Source organism: Triturus cristatus, chromosome 3_2 (genome assembly GCF_964204655.1).
Source record: "Triturus cristatus chromosome 3_2, aTriCri1.1, whole genome shotgun sequence".
NCBI classification, from domain to species: Eukaryota; Metazoa; Chordata; class Amphibia; order Caudata; family Salamandridae; genus Triturus; species Triturus cristatus.
Window position 1 is genome coordinate 1,059,976,628 of NC_140584.1, and position 15,881 is coordinate 1,059,992,508.

The 15,881-nt window shown below is 44.9% G+C and overlaps 1 protein-coding gene across 8 annotated transcripts in view; it reads left to right on the forward strand.

The window, feature by feature from the left end:
- CLIP2 (CAP-Gly domain containing linker protein 2) overlaps positions 1-15,881 on the forward strand; it is a 515,486-nt gene that overhangs the window by 239,448 nt on the left and 260,157 nt on the right. For all 8 annotated transcript variants that reach the window (XM_085649783.1, XM_085649785.1, XM_085649779.1 and 5 more), the window contains one exon: positions 3,484-3,608. In XM_085649783.1, coding sequence (XP_085505909.1) covers positions 3,484-3,608 — 125 coding nt within the window. The remainder of the gene's footprint in view (positions 1-3,483; positions 3,609-15,881) is intronic.

Here is a 15,881-nt window from a genome sequence, read left to right on the forward strand (position 1 = left end):
CTCGTCTTGGTGTCGCCTGCCTTTACATGACAACAATTCGACCACCCCCTTCGGGGCGCCTATGGATAGCTACAGCAAGACTCCCGATCCGCTCCTTCCCTTTTGCCCCTTCCACTACCCTTGGTGCTCGGGCACAGAGAGCGAGTCTGACACTAGAAGATGAGATTCCGTGACCCACTTCGGACTATTGGGAACATGGACTTTGATTTTGAGGGTCCCTTGATTTTCGTTCTTCCATTGTCCCATTCCATTGTCTTTGTCTGTTTTTTCCTGCACCCTGTCTCAATCCCCCTCCCCCACCCACCCTCTATGCTCCAAGTGGCTCGTATCTGTTTTACTTTATGCTATGGTGACTGATGTAACTCTGTACAACTGTTCTCATGTAAAGCGCTCTATAAAACTCTACAAATAAAAAAATAAAAAGAGCAATTTATTCTTAACATATGCACATACATAATCGGTTTTTTTCAGCGTTGAAGCTGTAAACAAGGATATTTATTTGATTTCTCAAATAACATATACCATTAGTTCCAATTACAGTTGCGTGGTGTGTGTATGTATTTTGAATGTTAGTCTGTTGTGGTTCCAATCATGAATCTTAACATAAATTAACAACTTTACTGTTTTTTAATTCTTAAATCTAACCATAATGTACGTTTTGTCAGTGAATTTGGCGGCAAACTAAATACCTAATACAAAGAATATGAGTTACAAACATATCTACAGAGGATCTGTACCTCCAATATATGTCAATTTGTAAATACATATATTCATGGCCATTATTCCATAGGGCTGTGTAAGTCCCCAAGCTCTACTTAGTGGTGTTGTTAAGTTTTTGCATAAAGAGCGCTCCAGGAGGCAAAATTATGCATGAAAACCTTCTCGCTGTTCCTACATTCGTGTATAAGTGAATAGGCTCACACACAGTCATACGTGTAAATGTCTTATGTGCAATAAACCCACAATTTAACAGTGTATTTTTCAGTGATCCTGAATGTAGTGGAAACACAACTCTATGGCTTAGAATGAAGTGTAGCTGTATGGGACAGCAGTCAGAGGACTGGCATTTCCCTCTGTTATTACCTGATTGCACACTGGAGGTTTTCAAAGTCTGCAAATAGCCTCTGACCTTTACCTACCATATTGTCTGTCCTGTCTTCCAGTTTATTGAATCTTCTCATATTATGCATGCATTCCTCATCATATTTTACTTTGTTTTGTATATTATGCGTTGGCGCATAATGTACATGCATAGCGTGCAGCTGCTGGTAAATGGTAAAACTCATTAATAAAACATTCATTGAATAGAATGGACGTGCTCCCCACCTGAGGCTGCAGCAGAATAAATCATGCTCAGCAGAGTCCTAAGCAGAGGTAAGTAATGTGCCTCAGACTAGAGTGCTCTGCAGAAAGGCTGCAAATCACATCTTGCTGACGTGACAATAGCCCACAGCACAATAAACAATGAGCATATATCAGAATGCACTCAAGGCTCCCTGCCCAGGGCAGAAAGTGAGTGGTGTACATTGGCTATACTGGCATGAAAGGAAGTACAGGTAAAAGCAGCCCTATAGACCTCAACCGTCTGCACGTGTACTCACACGTACTCACAGTAAACCCAACAACGATGCCACACCGACCAATTACATATCGAATGCCACACAATGGTTTTCCACCAGGCTAAAATCGTGATTTCGACCAATTTGGGATTCTCAAGATGGCAAGAAAACATTTGTATACCCTTTATCTGCCAATCACATTTCTTGACACATTCAAAAGTGATTGACAGGAATCATAACATAACATGTGTATTTGTAAAGCGCACGTTCACCACTACAGGTATCTTGGCGCTGAACAACAGATGTTTGTTGTTACCCTACTCAATGGAGCTCATTTTATCGACCTCAGATGGATTAAAGGCTGAGTGGACCCACCGGGATTTGAACCTGTGATCATGAGGTCGAACACAGGCCCCTGCAGTAGACGCATTAGTCCACTGAGCCACCAGACCCGGCTATTCACAATTTTAAGACTTGTGATTTTATTATCCAACTCAGTGGTGCTCGTTTTATCGACTTAGGAAGGATAAGAAACCTGGCTAAGGATCAGGACCTTTAGTTGACTGTAACACCCGCACAACATTTCCAATAATTAATTAATAATTAGTGTGATAGTGAACTTAGTTTTATGAAGTCAACAGTGTCCTTCACTCTCTAGTTTCAGGATGTGGCATGAACCCGATGATGAATACTAATCTACACAAATCTTTTGAGACACTACTTTATTGAGTGTCCAACTGTATCTGATTGAGGTGCTCCCATCTCAGTTTCCGCCCACACCAATTCCAACACATGAGTGAACTCCCATATTATGTCCAGCACAATAACTGACTCCTTCCTCCTTGGAGGGCTGGATTTGTTTTTGAAAGAAATCTTATATATAAGGGGGATTGGAAAATGAATACACCTGCTGCTCTTGCTTCGCTTCCTCCGATCCAGACTTAAATAAAGCACTAGAGTAACAAACACATTAGAAGGTCTGTCAACATCCACACAGAAACAACACCACAAAAAATGGCATACTTGCCTTCTAGGACTTCTCATCTCAGTTTGACTTCTGATTTCTTAATTTTCTAGAGGATGTTGAAAACTTGGCTTTTCCCTCACTATTTGTTTTTTCTTGAGTTGTGGAGTCTAACTGGTCTACGGTCTAGTGCCGGAATGTCTCTTTGGGATGATTGAGCACTCTACAAATACCATAAATAAATATATAGGACACGCAGATGAGATCAATCAATCAATCTGGGTGTTTTAAGTGCCCTATTCACCTGTGAGGGTCTGAAGGCGCGGGGGGGGGGGGGGGGCACAGATCTGTTCAGCCGAAGAGCCAGGTCTTGAGGGTCTTCCTGTAGGTGTTCAGGGAGGGGACGAGTCTGATGTCTGCCGGTAGTTCGTTCCAGGTCTTGGCTGCAATGTGAGTGAATGATCTTCTGCCTACTCTGGCTCTGTGAATGCACTCACACTGGTTTCAGCCAGTGCGAGGTTGGAGGATCAGAGATTTCGTTTGGGTACGTGGAAGTTGAGACTGTCGTTGAGGTATTTGGGTCCGGTGTTGTGTAGACATTTGTAGGCGTGAGTGAGGACTTTGAAGGTGACTCTCTTCTCCACAGGGAGCCAGAAATATTCCTATCGGTTCTGCCTTCATCTTATGCATTCAACGCTACCATCTCCTCCACCTTCTCACCCCCTCGATCTACACACGCCACCTCTGACCTACCTGGTGTGCATAGTGCTGAAATATTGGTTTTTATGTTCTCAAGCTGTTTACTATTAAGAAACAGAGCATGACTCTTTGTGATGGTTCACATTGACGTAGATCAAATATTGACCAAAACATAGTTTTGTAAATGGAAAACATTACCCAAATAAAATCTGCTTCCCTGTCAATGCATTTTTTCTTAGCCTGTAACCTTGTTACCTGCAGGTTGGGGGAACGAAGACAGGAGTTGTACGCTACGTTGGCGAGACAGATTTCGCCAAGGGGGAATGGTGCGGAGTGGAGCTTGACGAGCCTCTGGGGAAGAACGATGGAGCAGTGGCTGGGACAAGGTAATATAGATACCCTGTTTTAGAATAATTCATCAAGATGACAAAGATTAAGTTGCCTGTACCCTTATGCTACCTTCTGGCTGCCCTGATGGACAGTGACCTAAACCAAGTAAACACTAGACACTTAAACTGTTAAAATTGCTTTATCACCTTGTTGTTCTGCGGCATCTTTAAGTCTCATTGCATTTTGTCATTGGCCTGTTTTAGTTTGAAATCTTTTTATTAAATTATTAACAAACAAGATGCAGCAAGAGATAAGGCCCAAGTCACAGGCCAGCAGCCACCATATTACTTCACAGAGGATCAGAATAACCCCAAAACAAAACCCCCTTCCCCCTCCTGCACCGCCCCTCCCACCTCCTCCCCCAAAAGAAAAGCTAGACAACAAAAGAAAGAGGGAAAAACAAACCCCTCATTCCATTGCGCAGGGCCATAATGCTTAACTGGCGCATTGGTGCAGTTCGGGAAGGCGCAAAAGTCGTAAATATCTAGGGCAGGACAGTTCACGAAATTCAGTGCACCACAAGGTAACAAATGGCTGCCACACCTCAGCAAAGGAGGCCCGTCTCCCTGAAATGTAGAAGAGATGCGTTCCATGCCAAGAACAAACCACAAACGATGCAACCATCCCTGCAAGGTATGTGTTCTATCTGTTCCCCAATGTGATAAAATATTCTGTAGTGCCGCCCCTAAGGCTATACCTAATTTTTTACCTTTCCGGGACTTGAGGCGAAAGGTAAGTCTGTCAGACACTCCCAGGACCACATAGACAGCAAAGCGTAAGAGCGTAGTGTTAAAGTGACTGTGTATCTCGTCCATCACTTGCGTCCAGTAAGTGGCAAGAGTCGGACATTCCCACAGGAGATGCAAGGGTGTACATTCATGGTCACAGCCCCTCCAGCAAGTAGGGGAGCAATCTGGGTCATATTTATGGAGTCGGGAGGGAGTGAGATACCAATATGTCATGATCTTAGTTGCCTTCTCGATGCTAGATGTATTGCGTGCCGTGTGTCGGGCTCTATAGCAGACGTCTGACCATTCTTTAGGGGTCATGGTCTGCCTCCCATCGTCTTTGGCCCGCTAATTTGACCGCCGGTTCTGGGGGACGCAGGATATGGAAGAGTTCTGTAATAAGGCGCTTTGTAGAGTGTTTCGAGAGCAGCCAACGTTCGTACTGAGCGAGGGGCCTCTCCGCACCGAGACGGATTTGGGGTTGCATAGCCCAGTGTCGTATTTGGAAATAGTGAAAGCATTGTGTTTCGGGTACGTCATAGTCATTGGACTGTTTTGTGCAGTCAGTCCTTTTGTGAACCCTCACCACAGAGTAATCAGCATTTTATTATTTAGAATCTGTTGTCAAATTCATTTCTGTCAGGTTATGTTATGTTGAAATGTTATGATTATTTTATGATATTTATACAGTGTGAACCCTTTAGGGTATCATGGACCCATAGAAATGTAACAACATGCTTGTAGTATAAGAAAGATTGGTATGTTAAGTAAATTACATGACAAGGGCACAGAGAAATACTGCGTTTTAATACCAATATGAAATGCTTGGTGGTCATTTATGGACAGAGATAGGGAGGATGTTCCAGTACATTGCAACTTCATAAGAGAATGGCCGGCCTCCTAGACTGACCACTATAACAACTTAAGCCCCATCTACCCAGACAGTCACATCTCCTTCTACATACCACCCAGACACCTCCACTCTCAGGACTCCTACTCGCACATATCCCACACATACACAGAACCAGATCAGGGGGATGGGCGTTCCCTTCCATCGCTCTTTAAGCATGGAATTACCTCTCACTCCACGTCAGAGCCTCGTCCTCTGTTCTTGAATTCTGCAAAAATCTGAAGCCCTGGCTCTTCATTTAACTATTCAAAAATCAATGAGGTGGGAGAAAGAAGGGCTTAGATCCACTCAGCTTCCTTGTCTCAATATCCAAAAAATCAATGGTAGAATGGATCACTGGTCCTGGGAAACCAGGGTATTGCATGGACAGTACATTGTACCGTATAAGAAACCCTCATTCACGTTTTTGTTGGGATCGAGATTAGCGGTATATCTTGATTCTCCGCTGACTGTGGTCTTCAACGTGATCGCATAATCATTGGGTCAATCCAATGCTTCCTCCACCCGGAGGCTTTTAACCACTGGTTAATCACAGTAGTGATCGTGAATCAAAAAAGAAGGGTGAGGTGATCGTGATAAAAGGAAAAGTGTCTTAAAAATCTCGTAAAACCAGTAGATTTTTTTATTGGTACTGGGTTCGAGACCAAGATAAAAAAGTATTGTCGTTGTGCACGTGTCTGACTGATTATGGTCAAGTGCACTGGTTAAAAACTGTGTCCAAAAAAGGTCGAGACCTTTTTTGGACACAGTTTTTAACCAGTGCACTTGACCATAATCAGTCAGACACGTGCACAACGACAATACTTTTTTATCTTGGTCTCGAACCCAGTACCAATAAAAAAAATCTACTGGTTTTACGAGATTTTTAAGACACTTTTCCTTTTATCACGATCACCTCACCCTTCTTTTTTGATTCACGATCACTACTGTGATTAACCAGTGGTTAAAAGCCTCCGGGTGGAGGAAGCATTGGATTGACCCAATGATTATGCGATCACGTTGAAGACCACAGTCAGCGGAGAATCAAGATATACCGCTAATCTCGATCCCAACAAAAACGTGAATGAGGGTTTCTTATACGGTACAATGTACTGTCCATGCAATACCCTGGTTTCCCAGGACCAGTGATCCATTCTACCATTGATTTTTTGGATCTTCATTTAACTAACCTAGCATAAGCAGGGCTGGGCACACACACCTGCCCACCGCCAGGATACCCTCACGGGTGATAGTGCACTGTATAAATACACATAACATAACATCAGCAAAGAGAAGATGATGGGCCAATATGACTTGAAACATAATTGGGAATACCAGAGCTTGAGCTTATGAAAGGCACAGTGGACAAGTCCAAGACTGCCCATTATTGCATGTTCGGACAAAGGAGTCTGTGTCCTGGTGCTTTGTGTGCTTCAGGGGAGGCGTTGTCTATCACGAGTCACCTCATAATTTAGAACATTTTTTTCAAAGAACCACTTGTAATGTTCCCTGCCCAATACTAGATGTCAGAGGCATTGTCAGGTATGCCAGGTTGTCAGTAGCGCCCAAGCCAATCATACGCCACTAACCTGTATAGTAGAATCCAGCAGAGACGATAGAAGATGAGTAAATCCCCGATTCCCGAAATCCTAATCCCCAGCAGAGGAAGGCAACCTAGCTGCGTGAGATAAGGCCTGTGGGAAAAAGGGAAGTGGATAACATAAAAAGATGAGGCCAGGGATAGGAACTCTTCAGGGTGAATGTCGGGGATGTAATCTTCTCTTGGAAGATAGATACCTGCAGACATAGGACGAGAGAGACAGTAGGTAAACAGATGACTTCTCTCCTACAGTGTAGTGAAAGCACAGGACCTATGCCTACCCACCAGAAAGGTGTTGTCTTGGAATTACCTCTTTTCCTGCGTATCAATCTTGAAATCTTCGGCACCCCCCTGACTGCCTCACGCCGTAAACATCCCTACCCGGGGTTACCCCACAGTCACCAAAGTGCAAGGTTACGATGCGGAACTGAGCCCTCGAGTTAAATGTGCGTAGGCCTGCCCCTGACTTCTTCGTGATGTTATACTCTCTCACACCCGCTAAGTCAGAGACTAAATGAATGGGTCCATTCGTGAGCCCCCCGTAAGTGCACAGTCACAGCGATAATGTTGCTTCAAAATAAACAAAAGAGTATTCCCTCCTTGGGATTTCGTGGATAATAGTACAGATGTCTTTGCAAGGCAGGACGGCAACGAGGCACTTAGTGTCTGTGTCCGCGTTAAACAGTCCCCGCAATCTCAGGGTAAAGGGGAACAGGTAATCCGGGAAATAACACGGTCTCAAATAGTCTCAATAAAGTTTTGTTGATGAAACAACACTCTTAGCTCACCAGATATGCATGAGCCTCTGCCTTCCAGATACCTTGGCGTTTCTTACCCGCCGATGAAACAGGCTTGCTTCCACTGGGATGCGGGACTCGGCCCGTCACAGGAATGGCTGCGGAAATGCTTCTCGCTGGAATCCGGCGGGGAGCACCTTCCGCCTCGATCATCCATAAGCTCTTTGATTGACAAGCACCTTCTGCTTCCAGCGGAAGTGCTTATGTAGAAAAGGTCTTCGGATGCGCCCCAGTGCATGCAGGGAGTTGTAGTTCGGGAAACCCTGACATCGGGGAAACGCGGAAACACTTCCAATCTTTTTCTGGTAATAGGCACGTTTGGGGGTGAGAATACTGGTGATTGCTACAGGCATGCACAGCATGTGCAAGTTGAACGGGAGAGTCCAATCGGTGAAAGGAGTGTTTCAGCCCTATATTCTTCCATCGCTACTGCTTGCGGAGTGAAGTGTAGTTCACTGCTCTCTGGAACAGTTCAGTCCTCGGGTCTTTACTGAAGCAGATATAGTTGGAATATACCCTGAGACTTGGGTTCAGCCAGTTATACAGTCTGGGTCCCTGCACCTTGGAGTCCCAGAGAAGGTCTTCCAAGTGAGTTCCATTTGACGGCTTTTCATAAGATGAGGTCTGCCAGAGAGTCAGGCCGGTGAGTCAGGTCTTCGTTGCCCGGAGAGTCAGTGGCCCTGTTCATGCAGGTGTCAAAGTCTCCTACCACAGTAAGCCTTTTCATGATACAAAGTAGGTAAACCCCTATTGTTGTGTCTAGTGGGAGCTGATCTAGGGGTTTCAAGGATGTTTTTATGTGCTTGGTCAGGTGCATCTTGACCGCTTGGTTTTGGAGCCTTTGCAGCCTAGTGGTGAGTTGCCTGATGAGTGAGCCCAGTGTAAATAAGATTCAATGGTTCAAGTGAGTAATTCTCATCAGATGATAACTGTGCTTCGATCCTTTATACCAATCATATGCGTATAGCAATGGGAATCTAAATACTTTACATTTTATCTAGTCTAATGGTAATGTCCTGTTTAATAGTAATTGCCCACCTCATGTGGCATCACAGAGCGAGATCTTTCCCGTTAATTCTTCACTTACTTCGATTAACCACGCGGAGCTTCTGTAGCATCAGTGTTATACTTGGTTTGCTACTTTTCTTATTCTTCATCTTTGTTTTGCTATTGAACTCCGTTTTCCACAATTTCAACTCGGCTTCAAAATACTCGCCTCTTTTTACATTGACGAGGTTCGTCGATGAGCTGAGAGCTTTAGCCAATAGTATGAACCAAGGCCTTTGTGTTTGTGACTCCACCAAAGAGTCCAGTATTCCCTCTCCTTTCCAACATTTTTAATATTTGAAGTGATCAGGCATGGTTAGAACCTATATCTTAGACCATTTATCTGTCATATATACAAGGAGCTAAAAAGTGAGGGCACTTTTTAAAATAATTTCTCGTAAACAAAGATGAAGATTGTAATGATAATGATCATACTGTGTATTCGGTCCAAAAGGACACAACATGAGTCCAATGATGATGCGAGGAAGAGAAGAGTGTACCACAAGCGTGATTTATGGTTTGTTACAGTGAAAATCCCACCATAAATAGGCAGAACTTTCTTCCCGCCAAATGTGCTGCACCTCCACTTGATTTAGAAGGGGGTTACTACTATGCTTCCGAAAGCGCAGCCTCCTTTGGTTTTCATGTCAGAAATCTGTGATTTTGCAGCCCATGTCCCGCAGCCGAAGGCGGTTCTATTAAATATCGACTCATGTATATTTTTTTCTGTTTGCAACCACCTGGGAAAGCCAAATGGCAAAACACAACAACATTTCCAGAATATTGGCACTCCTGTTTTGCTGCCCACAACTTGGCACCCCATCTACCATTCATTTATTATGATGTAACCAATTTCGGCTAGAAGTGTTCTGCCACAGAGCGGGTGGTTAATGCAAAAATACAGTAAAAAAATCAAGGTACATATTTACCTGGTGTTTAGCACCATAAGGGTCTATTTTGATCACATACGACGGAGGGAGAGTTGTAGGTTACCGCTGCTTGAACTTAAAAACTTTCTTAGTTTTGTGCAAAAGGGTGCGCAGAATCCCTGTCTTTGAAGCTTTGTGGAGGAACGAAGTTTGTGGACTTGACACAACTTCGACTAAAGAGGAGATTTTCTCTTCCAAAACGTTGTTGATTCATGCATAAACTTAGTCTTTGTGTCTTTAATAAAATACAGATTTCTGCCCATCAGGCTGTGAAAAATCTACATTTGTCAGCTAAAACGTTTAGGGAGGAGAATTCCCCCAGATATATTTCTCTTGGTGGAAGAATTAGGTCACTAAAAGTAGGATCTACTGTTTTTTCTCCTGTCAAATCTTGCTGTAGGATGTTTGTTTTTTAAAACATAACTTACACCTACCTCTGTCATAGATGCCATACTTTAACTTCTCCTATGTGCCGGTAAGTAACGGCTCTGGTACTATGGTGCATGAGGAGCAGTTAGGATGTGTTGAAGGTGTGGTGTCGGTGTAGGGAATGTTACCTGGTATCCCCATCAGGCCACTCCCCATGGTCAGAGACCTCTCATGACTCCATTTTATCCTCCCAGAGATTCTCCTTCCTGTTCTTTCAATGGTAAACTGTCTCCTTTCGGAGGCAGGTCCTCGAAGAAGCCTGAATTAGAATACACGGCCAGGAAGGAACTTAACCCGGAGGAAGTTATAGCGGAGGGCAGGTTCTACACTCAGCATCATCTCTGCATCTTCTGACCACGCCTCACAGTCATTACCAGAAAAGATGTGGGACCTTTTCCAGCATCACTAGGGAGACCATCAGGTTTCCCTTTGGGAAGTAGCAGAGACTTTCCAGACGCGCAGAGGATCTCTTTGGACAGACTGTGCTTTAAATGGGCCGGTACTCACCGGTACAGAGTACCGGCACTTCCGAATTTTTTTAACGTCAGTACCGGCACTTCTCTGTCGCCAGGGAGAGTACCGGTACCTTGATCGGTGGCACGGCAGGCTCAGGTTATTTTTCTCCTCCAGTGCAGGGCAGTAATTAACTCGGCTGAAGCAGCCTTTGCAGATTTGTTGGCAAAGATTCCAGCAGCGCCCATGTGAATGTCCCCAAACTGCAGGGGGTGAGAGGGTTTGTTCCACGCTGTGATTAACAGGACAGGGTCTCTAGACAGACCCTGCTCTGTCAATCAGGTGCGCAGCGACCATTCGGGTGAAAGTGCCATCATGACTTTCATTTTGTGTAATGAGTTAATCCTTTTTTTTTTACAGAAACACATTTTTCATGTGTTTTAATTTGTGCTGTAACTGGTACAGAAGTAACTATGTATGATCATATTTTGCCCTTAGCCCCGCCCCAAGCCCCGCCCACTTGCCACACCTCTATTTTAATGAGTACCTGCACTTATTTTTCCCCATTTAAAGCACTAATCAGCACGGACTGCTTGTTTGTGGGCTCAGGAGTCTCCCTTTCTCCTGCTCCATAGAAGCTGTACTTACCACTCCAAGGCAGACACTGACCAGCCAACAGCCTATAGCATGTACATCCCAGACAATGACTGCTGACCCAGCTTACAGTATACAATAACAGAAGCAGGCCTGCAGCCAGCCATGTGGGCCACCCCAAGGCACAGCTTTGATTCCTACAAATCAGTATTGGACGCTATTAGGAAAAGCATTATCGTCGCCCCAACCCAGAGTCAGCACTGTCGTCAGCACAGTGTGCGTTTCCCAGGGTCAGCAGGGGAGGCGCCAATATTCTGTTTCAAAAAGGACAGTTTAAACAGCTGTTTGAGCATGATTCACCCCCTGCTCTGGAAGGGGTAGCATGCTGTTCTTTTGGCCTCAGAGGCAGTGCACAGGCAATGCAGACTGTTTTTGAAAGATGTCATCTGCTGCCAAAAATTCCAATCTGATGTGCACAACATCTGTTCACAGCTGTACTGGGTCCCACAAACATTTGTGAATAGTGGGCTGGGCTGCTTTCTGGAAACGAGAATCCACTGTCTGTAAATCCACTGGAGCTTCCAGCAGTTAGGGCGGTACATCAGTCTGCGGGTCGCAGGGGGTATAGTGAATTTTGACAGTGGCCTCCACTGCCCCGCAGCGGTGCTTTCCAGAGGGCTGTGGCTGTCTCCCTGCCTTCCTGTTGTCCCAGACGCCATGAATTGCACTAATCCCTCGGCCTGAGAATGTGCCTTCGCAGCCCTTTCTCGCTGCCAGCCTGTGCCGCTGCCAGCTGGATCCCACAAAATGGCGGCGCTTAGAAAGAGACACAGTAGCCATGTTAGTCCGTCCCAGGCCACGCTTAGGCATGCTTTCCGGAAAGCGGCCACTCGGCTTGTCAGTGCGGGTGAAAATAAAATGTATTTACTCGGGGAATTACTGAGTTTTGACCTCTAAAACAAAGCATGTTTTTTCATTTTAAATCCTTCGCTTGCTACAGCGCAGATGTCGAGGACGCGAAAGCCCCGATTGTAATTTCAGATGTGCACTTTCAATGCTCTTTCTTTACGCACGGTCATTGGCTCCTAGAAGGAGTGACGTCACACGCCCTTTGACGCATGAAAACCTCACAGAATGCACCTCTTGGCCCACTCACCCTTGGCCCCTCATACAGCCTCCTATTTTCAGCCGAGAGCCTGAGAGAAGGGGTGATAGCTGCAGAAGTTAGTGATTTCTGTTCATGCTACAGTAGCAATGTCAGGAGTACCAATGGGCGCGCGCCACCCCTGCCTTTGCTCTTCCAGCATGAACAGAACTGCTGTCGTATCCTTAATTGCTGTTACTGACTTTCAGTCCTTTTTTGGAAGTCATTAAAAAACAGCTCTCTTGTGTCTGACGTCACCTCGACTTTGTGCTGTGTGTTTTTTTAATAGTACTGTGAGTTATCCTGGTATTAGCACTCTCGCTTTTGACAGGAGACACAGTAAGATAAAGTGATTTGGTCAGTATCATACAAGATAGAAGGAAGGTGCATAACTCACCCTTATTTTGTCTTTAGTGGGCCAACCACTGGGCCCGCAGAAGCGTCACCTCCAAGGCCCTGCCATTCTGTCTCACCTTATGCAGAGTTTGCAGCGAGGCCTGTAGGGATTTTTATGCTAATAATGCTCTCTGGTCCATGGCAGAGGCAGTTTTGGCGAAAACAAACGATGGCAGTACTGTGCCCTGTGGTGTGGTGGACCGGTCAGCGCTTTCTTTGTTTTCCAACGGCAAATCCCCAAAGCAGTGTTTTCTGAAAAACATCTGGCATGGCATCAGAAGTTCCACTCTCAATAGAGGGCTGTATGACGTTACAACGCATGCCTTTACCACGCATGCATTACAACGGGAATGCCATCACCACGCATATCTTTTATCACGAAAATGCCTTTAACACGCATATTTTTACAACGTTTTTCGTTGTTAAACTATGCATGTTAATGGCATTTTCATGTTAAAGGATATCTCCTATCCCTACAAATGAACCCTAATGTACCCTTAAAATTTACCCCTGCGCGACACCACCCCCACTCACCCTTACCTCTCCACTCCAAGCACTTCTGATTTGCATTTTACGTCGTTAAGAGGAAGTGGAAGTGTCTTTCTGTTTCCTCTAACGGCGCCGATTGCCTCCACATCGTTTCTCTTCATTAACTTAAAACGACAGAAACCGGTGCGTTTTTATAAACCCACGGTTTATTTTTTAATTTTTTTGGGGGGGGGAGACCCCCCCAAGCCACCCCCTTTTTTTTTTACCTTTATCACACATGCCTCTACTATGTATCTGTTAGTAAAGGTATGCGTGGTAAAGGCTATTCGTTGTAACCACGCATGCGTTGTAATGCATGCGTGGTTATTTGCATGCATGGAAATGGCCACGGTGTAGTGGCCGTTTCCCCAATAGAGCGGCCGGTTAAACGCCATGTCAGCTACCATCAGGCAGGCAGGAAAGTGAGTGCTTCCCCAAATTCTCAGTGAAGGGAGGGAACCGGGAGCTGGGTGGATATGGAATCCACCTATTTTTGGCAGATGCCACCTTATTGGACAGCTCTAAATTGCATCCTTAATCATGTGTCTTAATCTTCTCTGTCTTGTGATCACGTCTTCTCTTCTGTACAAGAGTGGCACTGGGTATGTGCTTCCATTATATAAGAATTGCACATCACGTGCTCAACATCACGTGTTCTGATAACAGGCAGGTGCACTTACCGTTTGATAATGACTCTCAACAAGCTAAGGGTATGTCTCTGTCCACTGAAGGTCAACAACAATAGTGGACGGATTGAAGTTATAATAGTAGGTGAGACAGTGGTAACATCACTCATTGGGTTAAAGAACCTGCTTCTTAATTCACCTGTACGTCAATCCCAGTTAGGTTTGGCGTGGTATTTCTAAAGTGCTATAGACACCCAAATGGGTTGTTTGGCTCTTTGTCACTAAAATAAGCATACAAAAATAACTAGGCCTGGCTCAAAATTCCGTTCCGTTCGCGGAAATTGCGATAATTTGGCATTTTCGCGTTCCACGGAACGCGCGAAAATGTCAAAATTTCCGCATCTTAGCGAAAATTTGTTTCTTGCTCGCGCTGTAAAATAATACATTCTCGCGTGCGCACGATCGCCTTACCTGAATCCCCGCGTTCGCCGACAAGTTTTCCCGATCCGGTCGCGTTCTCAACAAGATGTTGGATTGTTGGTAGCCATTTGCGCTGTCTCGCGATAGTTCGCGCCCACAGTAACGTCATGCGTCGCGCGATCACGTCTTCTCGCGATCATGCACCGCGAGACAAGTGAAAACAAGATGGCCGCGCCCGCTAGCAACCGCATGGGTAAGTTGGTGAGCCGCGACCACGCAGAAAATACCGCGAACGGGCGGGAAAAAAAACTTCCGCATCTTCGCGATATTTCCGCGTGTTTGCGGAGATTTTTAACATTTTCGCGCTAATTTGTGATTTTGAATTTCGCAAATTCCGCCCACCCCTAAAAATAACCTGTCCTAAACACAGCCTGTCCGTCGGTAGCAAAGAAACGGGGTTTTTATGATTTTCTGAAATGATTAGTCCGGAGTAGAGACAGGAAGGGGGTGAGGTTCAAAGAGATGAGGGGGTGGGGGTTATATTTTATATACATAGTTGTGCTAAGTGGCGGGAGAGTTAAAAATAGTACATTGATACTTACTCTTATATTCTTACCGTAAAATTCATAGTGGTAGCTGAGATTCTTGATTCAATATTACTGTAAGTCAATGTGAAAAACTCATTATTTGGTGTACAACCAGTGGGACCTTTCACCAAGAAGGAACACCCACTCTTTCATTGTATCTTGAGTCATAGATCAATCAATCAATTAATCAATCAGGGGTTTTTAAGCACGCTACTCACCGGGAGGGTCTCAATGCGTTGGGGGGAGGGGGAAGCAGCTCCCTATGCAGCTCCGTATTATTGGCTTTTATGTTTATATGTATTGATTTGGTCTCAAGTGTGTAAATATAATAATTTTGCCAATAAAGGAGGATATATATTTTTTCTAAAGATAAGACATGTGGTCTGTATGTGCTGTATGTATGAATGGGTATGATTCATGGGGCTGGTAATTCATTAAAAATATTAAACCTAGGGAACATTGTTTTGTTACTAGTGAATACTTAACATCATGAACGTGGTCTGCATCCCAAATTACGTGGATCACTAAGTTTTCAAATATTATACTTTATCGGTCGACCCAGGAGTGGCAAAGGACCCATCCCCAACAACTGCTAAGTTGCCAAGGAAAGGTATATGCTGTCCATCCAGGAGAGACAGACACCCAACCCCTGGACGAAGTGCTAAGCAGCCAGTTAAAACGATCTTGGGCTGTCCACCCACGACAACCTTATATATCCATCCATTGTATAAGCTGTAATGAGCCTCTACAAGAGTGGCAGGGAGTAATTGACAGGAATAAATAATTATGTATTGACCCCTCTTATATGGCTCTGAGGTCCACCCAAGAGAGGTGCTAGCCGAATCCAATGGAGTGGATGGAGTTAAGGTAACAAAGAGAGAGTAGGAGACAGGGAATCAAGGAATGATGTAAGAGGGGAAAGGCAGGGCAGGTTTTTAGCCCTAGCCCCCTTCTAGACCCTAAGAAGCCCAAACAGGGAAGACACTAAAGGAAGTCGCTCTTCACCTCTTGCCCTTCACCCATGTACACCCTTTACCCACGGACGCTGAGGCTTGAAGCCCCGGAGGGAAAGCAGACTAGGAGTGCAGATGTGCACTGCTTG